Source organism: Hemibagrus wyckioides, linkage group LG11 (genome assembly GCF_019097595.1).
Source record: "Hemibagrus wyckioides isolate EC202008001 linkage group LG11, SWU_Hwy_1.0, whole genome shotgun sequence".
In the NCBI taxonomy this organism is placed as follows: Eukaryota; Metazoa; Chordata; class Actinopteri; order Siluriformes; family Bagridae; genus Hemibagrus; species Hemibagrus wyckioides.
Window position 1 is genome coordinate 26,470,758 of NC_080720.1, and position 9,313 is coordinate 26,480,070.

Below are 9,313 nucleotides of genomic sequence, written 5' to 3' on the forward strand. Positions count from 1 at the left end.
AGCATTAAATTTCCCTTCAGTGGAAGTAAGAGGCCCAAATATGATCCAGCGTGGCAATACTTGAGTACACAAAGTAGAAAGACACAGTTTGCCAAGGTTGGTGTGGATGAGACAGAACGCCAACTGCATGCCAGGTCCCTTCAGTCAACATCAGTGCCTGACACTACTAATGCAATTGTGGGTTAATGAGCACAAATCCCCGCAGCCACATTCAATCATCTAGTGAAAAGCCTTCCCAGAAAACTGGAGGCTGTTCTCCCAGGAAACTCCATAAAAATGTCCATGGTTTTAGAATGGGATGTTTAACAAGCACATATGGGTGTGATGGTCAGGTGTCCACATACTTTAGCCCTATAATATATATGTAATGTAAAGTCATCAACCAAAAATATAAGATTAATGTTATTTGAGCAATGTTTGTCAGTCAATATCAAAAGCTATTTCACTCTCCTAACCCTCAGTTGTGCTGAAAATCACTTGGATAACTTGCATATCAATATCCTTTGAACACAATTCATATAATGAATACAACTGTCAAACAACCTTTTTTCCTTTATTCTTCTCTTCTTGTACACATGTTGGACAGTAATAAACTCACTTCTCCAACAGAAAATGTTTATTATACTTTGTAAGTGATATTCTATTGATATTGAAGGGAAAATAGTGGTGCCCACTAGCTTCAGATTGCCACTGCTAAATTTACCAGTTTATTGGGATGTTTATTTGTTATTTCTATAATGCTGACCTAATTTGTTGCCCAGTAAGCAGCATTCCCTTTTCATTCTTTCCAGGTTGGGCCAGGCCATATACCTGCCATTGATGAATTGCATCACTGATGTCCTCATCAAATCCATGCAGCCCAAGTGGTGGCAGATACAATGTTGAGACTCCACTGAGAAAAGATGATATTTCATCACATGTGGCACGCACTGACAATGCTTAATTTTACTGCTGGCAGACACTTATCCATCTGTGGGGAAGCTAATTCACACAACTTTATGCCAACCTTGGGCAACTCTCCTTTAACCAAGTTAATATATGGTGCCACTTGGTGACGAGCAAAAGTCATCTCTACTGATTGTGTGCAAATCAACACTGGACCCTCCTTTGGACAAAGCACAGATTTTCATTGCTCTTTTAGGTTTCTGCCAACCTGGTTTCATGTTCTACCATCCACAAAGGTTTCATGTAAATGATTTATGTTGAAAATTCTCGCATCTCATGAGCTCCCACCACTAAAGAGATGCATGTGAAAGGCACTGATAACACTGTCACAGGGACACAAACACCAGTTCCACCCCTGGCCTCAAACCATATCTGAGCTCAGGTCCTCACTGATAGCACACATCAAAAAGTTTTTCTCTCTGGCTCAAGACATTTATTCTCTCATGAAAATAGGTGCACTTAAAACGTTTGACCAGTCAGTTCAAATTAAATGGTCTAATCGGCAAACTTTCATGTTCTGAAAAATTCAGGGTAGATTGAACTGGTTCCTAAAGTCCCTTTCTTTCCATATTCAAGGTTATCGGATTCATAATTCATACCATCTAACCACAAGACTGACTTTTTAAGGTTGTGCCTTCCAAGGACAGTCATTCCATTTATATTAAACTTCTAACCTTCAGCCTCTCCCTGGCACCATGGGTGTTTTTGAGATGTATGCAAACAGCCTTGTCTCCCCTGATAGCCAGGGGCATCAGAATACTGCTGTACTTGGATGACTGGCTTCTGTGTGTCACTACCAAGACCAGGTCATTCTTTTACCCTACTCACACACATTACAATGCTTGGTCTCAAGGTGAGCTCAGAAAATGACTTCTTGACACCACACAGTCTATACAACTCTAGCGTAAAGTTAGATTCACAGATAATCTAGCCAGATTTTCACCACAAATGTGTGACAGCTATTATTAGGCTTGCCAAATCAGATTAAGCCAGGTCACAATGTATGGTACCACAATGTATGATACTAGGATTGTTGACCATCAGCTGCAGTGGTAGTCCAAGTAGGTTTGTTGAACTACAAGCTTTTTAGAAATGGGTTAGCAGTCTATATCTGGACTCCAGACACCACAAACGGTTCTGTCCTTGTCCACGGATAGATATAATCAATTCCTTTATAATGATATCAGAAAGATATAATCACTTGTTTGGTTTTATTATTTCTGACAATGTCAGATATATGCATCATTGGAGTGGTCTCCCAGATCTGGGAATGGTGCAAGTGGATCTTCACTGATACCAAGATTTTAGGTTCTGCTGATGCTTTTGCCAGTGTTCATAACAACTCGGGTGCTTCCTCCCTTAGCCACATCAGGTCTATCTATGGTTTTGGTGCCTCAGAATGAATCACAAAAACTTGTATGGCTTTAGCCAGAAGCTGTTCTGCAAATGAACTGATGTTGACTGAATCTAGTAAACAGCCGAAACAGAAAATGAGTTGTTTATGAAATCTAACATAGTTTGTCATTGTTAATCAAGAGCTAGCTCCACCCCCAGAAGATTCATGGAAAGATGGCCACATGACAGTACCATTTATTACAAATACTGTGTCATAGGTTTGCTGGATGGTCTCATTGCATCTACCACAAGAACGACCACACTTTCTAGCTCTAGAAAGAAGTCTCTAAATTCATTTGTGAACAATACTGTGATTTTTTTTTCTTTTTTTAATTATAATCATGTAGATAGTAATATCTAAAGAGACTGATTGACAGTGAGGCAAGCTAAGTGATTTTGCATGGCACTCTGAACAGTGAATGAACCTTATCCTCAGTTCCTGGAAATGAATACGTTCTTTTAAAGAAAAAAAACTCAACCTTAATTTAAATATCAGTTACAGAGTTAATCAGATTCTTACAGGATACATAAACTAAGGTATTTGCTTGTGTTTTGGAATATAGTGTAAGAGAAATTGCAGCCCGAGACCTCATGTTGCATTACTAAAGCAATACTGCACCCTGGTGGTAGGTTGTTATAACCAAAATAGTCTAAACAACAGATTGGAATAAGACACAGCCAATCTATGGCTCAACTGTTTACCCTGTCCTAATCAGTTGTCCATTCTAGTCCATATTTTTTGACTGTCTTCTCATACAAAGTGATCCACAACAACACTACTGTTTAGATGTCCTCATACATAACGTTACTTTCAAATTATATCATCTCACTACAATTCATTTTCTTTAATGAAGGTTCCCTTTTAGTGTGAGTATCCGTAGAAAAGCAAAACTGTCCTTGCTGTGTTTTTTTCTATTCCAGTGTTCTCGCTTCTCATTCCTTCTGTACAGATAGGAGTTTGTTTGCTGCATTTGCTGACACTGTTGCTGAGGCAGTCTGTGTGAGCAGAAGGAAGATGCCACAGATGATGCTGAAGAAGGAGGCAGGGGGTGCCAACATGAATGATGGCCCATAGTACAGATTGAGGTGCAGGTTTGGACATATGGAAGACCTGCGCTGGAGGATGTAACGCTCCAGAGAGCCTGAGACCTGCACCCATAAGGCAAATGTCACCACCACAACCAAAAGCAAGAATCCTAAAGACATAGATAGAAATAATAGATTAATTTTATGGAATTGATAACAGAGCAAGATGATTAAAGTGTAACTGAAATGATAAACACACAAATTGCAGGTATGTGCTGACTTTCACATCATAGTAATAATTTACAAATATTACAATTTTTCAATGATATTCTGACATTATAAAAATCCAATTTCATAATGATTAGACATTGGTCTGATATTGCATTGCATGTTTTATGCAAATTTGGTTTACATTAGCTAATTTAGAAGATGAACAGGAATAACAATATACACCAGTCAGCCATAACACTAAAACCACCTGTTTAATATTGTGTACATCCCCCTTGGTACCACCTAAAAAAGCTCTGAGCCATTGAGGACTCCAGGTGTGCTGTGGTTTTTGCCACCAAGGCGTTCCTTGGTGATCCTTTAAATGCTGTAAGATGCAATGTTGAACAATCCAATTCCACAGAACAAAAAATTCTGTGGGATTGGACCAGACATGGGTAGCCTTCTCTCATTACACAGACCACTGGGCCTTGTGAACCCATGGCCCTGTCACTGGGTCGCCAGTTGTCCTTTTTTGAGTCACTTTTGGTAGGTACTAACCACTACATATAATAGGAACACCCAAGAACATCTGCAGTTTTGGAAGAACAAAAAAACTGATCCAGTGGTCTATTCATCACAGTTTGGCTCAGATCCTTATGTTTGCCCATTTTCTTTCTTCGTATACATCAACTTTGAGAACTGACTGTTCACTTGCTACCTTATAAATCTCAGCCCATGACAGGTGCCACTGTAGCAAGGTAATCAATGTTATTCACTTCACCTGTCAGGGGTTTTAATGTTATGGCTGGTTGGTGTACATGCCCACAATATCAGTATTGTGCTTCTTGAATCTTATGATATATTGAAAAACATGAAGAATGCAAACAAATTTGAAAGCAAAACTATCTCTGCAATCCTGCATACAAAGGTAGGAAGGAAACAGAGATGATGAAGAAAATATTGCAAATCAGTAGATTGCTAAAGGAAGAAGAAAACAAAACAGAAGGCATTATTAGCCAGGAGTGTATTTACCACCAGTTATGAAAAGAGCACCTCCAGCTTCATAAAGGCGGCGGTTGGCTGTTGGGATGCCGCAGACTGTCACAAACACACCAATCATAACCATGGTGAAAGCCAGGATGGACATGATGCACCAAAAAGTCCTATGCACTGATAAAAGATATTAGATATGATATTAGAAATGTCGTTTTTGGATGAATATTTATCCAAGTAAAGTTTTTTTCTAGAAAAACATCTAATTTATGGTATATTAATGAAATCAAGTATCTTCCTGGATCTACTGTGCCTCATGTGTATACAGCTTTAGATATACATTTTAGTGAAAATCTCACACGTTGTATCTGCATTTAAAGTGCTTCTTCCTTTGTCAGGTAGAGGATCATCAGAAAGGTAAACAGGCATGCAGATCTTCTCTGCTGGTTGGTTGGCTGTTAGAAAAGGCATATACTATTAAAATGAATAATTCAATCATCAGTAACACATTTCATGCAGATTCCAACATCCAATAAGATCATTGCATTGGTACTTTAGGTTGAGGTTCCTGGTATGATCACCTACTGATCCAAAAATCCAGTATGCTCTCCTCGTCTCTGTCTGTTCTATAGGAGCATCTCCAAAAAATGCCTTCATGGTAGGTCAGGACTGTGCTTTTAGCATCATTTTTGTCTTCCTTTAGGCCATCCTTCACATTTTAAACAGAAAACAATAATCTGTAAGAATATTCTGCTTTTTTTATTCGGTTAAGATTAAGCACACAATTAAGTAGGTAATGTGTTAAGTACACAACTGGACTGGACTGAGAGTTCAGTCTCACCCAGTTGTGTAAAGTCTTGAAGTCTGCCAATTAATTTCACTAGAGAATCATTAGAGAAGCAGACTCTAGAAGAGCAAGAGGTTTAGTGCAGATTGTAGTAAGCAAAGTGAACTCACAATACAATAAAAAATTCAAATCCAAAGCCAGACCATTTGACAAGGCCATATGGTAATCCAAAACCCAAAAACACCACAAAGGTTAAAAAAACTAAACAAAAAAAAACATAGGGCAGTCACCAATAAAAGGGTGAGAACACAGGGAATGGCAAGACTTCCCAATTAATGGATGTATATGAACTGTGTAAATACTCCAGAAAGTTCTTGTATTGTATTGTATTGTATTGTATTGTACTGTACTGCATTGTATTGTATTGTATTGTATTTTTTAAGTTATCCAGAAAGAGCTTGTGAGGGTGCTTGCTTTTATTCCTCAAGCAGGAGCCACACCAGATTCCACCTGTTTAATCTCAGGTGTGGCTTCTTTTCAGTTGGAATAAAAAATTTGCATCCGTACCAGCATTTTCCAGATAAGATTGGACACTCCTGAGTTATCACATCCCCAATAGACCATCACCACTAAGTTCAATTTATTGAAATCACTTAAAAAATTAACACATAGAAAAGGATTTGTCCTTAACCTAAACCCCAAAACACTTCGATTTAATTAGAAAAGAAGCCCACAAAAACTGTGGCATGTTTGTGGGAATATAAACAACCAGAGGGTGGAGGAAAAGACTGGGAACATTTTAGCAATTTTTGGCAGTTGTAGTTCTATAGACAAGGTACATGTGGGCTACCTGCTGATTTTCCACCACTCTCAACCTACTTGTAGCCTACTTGTGTGTGATTGTGTATACAAAATGCTATGTTAGAGTTAGAGCTTTGATTATCATCATTCAGGTACATTTAAGTACATTCAAGTACATTTCTCATTATAGACTAAGAAGCTATTAATGAGCGTTAGTTGAAAGAAGTACTTTTAGTAATAATGTTTGAATGAAGGAGGCAAGTTGACCTTTAGTCCAATAACAGCAACAGATACACACATACCAACACAAACAGCTGTTCCAGGATCTTTCGACTTACTAATTCCCAGGTTTATAGCTAAATATTTTACTGATATAGTGTGTTGTTCTATTCAATCCAATGCAGACACTTTGCTCTTACCTTTCCAGTGACTCTCCTTAGTTTTTCTGTGTTTTTGTCTTGTGGATCACATGACTCCAAGGATAAGAGCCAGTAGTCTGTACCGAGAGAAAGCAGAAAAAACAAGAATCCCAGACAGCCGCAGAAGCCGGCCAAAAACTGAAGCACGGCTACCCGCATAACGAAAGACCTCAGACACAGTCACCTACTATAGCTAGATTTCTGTCTGCCTTCCAACATCTGTTTATCTCTCATGTCTAAGGAGTGCACTGACAGCTTGTGATACAGTTTCAGTTGTAGCCCTCCTATTTTTGGTACACTCATTACATACCAGTCACAAAACCCACCCCAGGTTAAAAATGAAGTCTAGTTCAAAAATAACAACTAAAGAAAGAAAGCAATAGACACACATGACATATGGGGTATTGCATTCCTCATGGTGGGGCTATATAAGGATCCCGGGTGCTGGAGATGAGGTAATGGCAATCTTTTTAGAATCTGCCACCAAGTGTTGCCACCTTAAACTATTATTAATAGTTATTTTCAGTTATAAGACATAAGTTAAAATGTACATCAGATGACTTTTTTGACATAATCATTCAGTAACTCAGTGAATATAAAACAGTGTGTTAAAACACAACCCTGTTAAAATTGCAGGATCTTTGTGATAAAAAAGTTAGAGGAAAGAATGTGAGAGCCAATAATGAGTTATCAAACACTATATTGCCAAAGGTCTTGGGGCACTTCTCCAAATTATTGAATTCAGGTGTTGTTTTTCAGGTGATGGCTTGAGAAAGGAACTCTTAATGCTTCAGCATACCAAGACATTTTAGACAATTTCAAGCTCCCAACTTTGTGGGAACAGTTTGGGGATGACCCCTTCCTGTTCCAACATGACTGCACACCAGTGCATAAAACAAGGTCCATAAACACATGGATGAGTGGGTTTGGTGTGGAGGACCTCAACCCAGTAGAACACCTTTGGTATGAATTAGAGCAGAGACTGCGAGCCAGGCTTTCCCGTTCAACATCAGTGGCTGACCTCACAAATGTGCTTCTAGAAGAATGGTAAAAAATTCCCATAAACACACTCCTAAACCTTGTGGAAAGCCTTCCCAGAAGATTTCAAGCTGTTATAGCTGCAAAGGGTGGGCCAACTTTATATTACATTCATGTGCATGTAAAGGCAGACATCCCAAAACTTTGGCAATATAGTGTATGTACTAATCACAAACTACTGAAGAGCTAACCTCAACTATCACATAAGTGTTAATTGTATAAATTAACATCTGGGGTAAACTAAATCAAACATGCTCTATAAAAAAGAATATGAATTAAATTTGTGTATTTTCAAATTTCTCACCCTTGTGGGTTTAGGAGCCAAGCCCCGAGCCTGAGCCACCCAGAGCACATACTAGTAGTACAGTAAAGAGTAATGGATGGAAAATGATGCAAAACATGTTGAGATGAAATTATTGGTATTTATTGTTTCTGTCATTCTGTGCAATGAAGAGAATCACTGTAAATTGTGAAACGTAATCCAGTGCCATCCATTAATGTTTGAGTATGCAGATGCATATGCCAAATTATATAAACAATTAATTCAGATATTAGTGCATGATTATTCACGCACTGTTACTGTAAAGTGTTAGCAAAAAAACACCAAACTCATATACAAATGTAATTGTAATACACCTGTCATCATTGAAGTGATTCTTATTAATCCCAAACAAATATACACTATATTGCCAAAAGTATTCGCTCACCCATCCAAATAATCAGAATCAGGTGTTCCAATCACTTCCATGGCCACAGGTGTATAAAATCAAGCACCTAGGCATGCAGACTGTTTTTACAAACATTTGTGAAAGAATGGGTCGCTCTCAGGAATTCCAGCGTGGAACTGTGATAGGATGCCACCTGTGCAACAAATCCAGTCGTGAAATTTCCTCGCTCCTAAATATTCCACAGTCAACTGTCAGCTGTATTATAAGAACGTGGAAGTGTTTGGGAACGACAGCAACTCAGCCACGAAGTGGTAGGCCATGTAAACTGACGGAGCGGGGTCAGCGGATGCTGAGGCGCATAGTGCGAAGAGGTCGCCAACTTTCTGCAGAGTCAATCGCTACAGACCTCCAAACTTCATGTGGCCTTCAGATTAGCTCAAGAACAGTGCGCAGAGAGCTTCATGGAATGGGTTTCCATGGCCGAGCAGCTGCATCCAAGCCATACATCACCAAGTGCAATGCAAAGCGTCGGATGCAGTGGTGTAAAGCACGCCGCCACTGGACTCTAGAGCAGTGGAGACGCGTTCTCTGGAGTGACGAATCGCGCTTCTCCATCTGGCAATCTGATGGACGAGTCTGGGTTTGGCGGTTGCCAGGAGAACGGTACTTGTCTGACTGCATTGTGCCAAGTGTAAAGTTTGGTGGAGGGGGGATTATGGTGTGGGGTTGTTTTTCAGGAGCTGGGCTTGACCCCTTAGTTCCAGTGAAAGGAACTCTGAATGCTTCAGCATACCAAGACATTTTGGACAATTCCATGCTCCCAACTTTGTGGGAACAGTTTGGAGCTGGCCCCTTCCTCTTCCAACATGACTGTGCACCAGTGCACAAAGCAAGGTCCATAAAGACATGGATGACAGAGTCTGGTGTGGATGAACTTGACTGGCCTGCACAGAGTCCTGACCTCAACCCGATAGAACACCTTTGGGATGAATTAGAGTGGAGACTGAGAGCCAGGCCTTCTCGTCCAACAT

At 39.5% G+C, this 9,313-nt stretch overlaps 1 protein-coding gene across 1 annotated transcript; it reads right to left on the reverse strand.

The window, feature by feature from the left end:
• Positions 1 to 636: 636 nt before the first annotated feature.
• On the reverse strand, positions 637 to 7,469 carry tmem182b (transmembrane protein 182b). Its single transcript, XM_058403586.1, has 5 exons — positions 6,577 to 7,469; positions 5,155 to 5,278; positions 4,929 to 5,024; positions 4,609 to 4,746; positions 637 to 3,536 (listed from the first exon to the last, which is right to left on the reverse strand). Exons 1-5 carry the CDS (start codon positions 6,733 to 6,735, stop codon positions 3,274 to 3,276), a joined length of 780 nt encoding a protein of 259 aa, XP_058259569.1. The 5' UTR covers positions 6,736 to 7,469; the 3' UTR covers positions 637 to 3,273.
• Between the last annotated feature and the right edge of the window lie 1,844 nt (positions 7,470 to 9,313).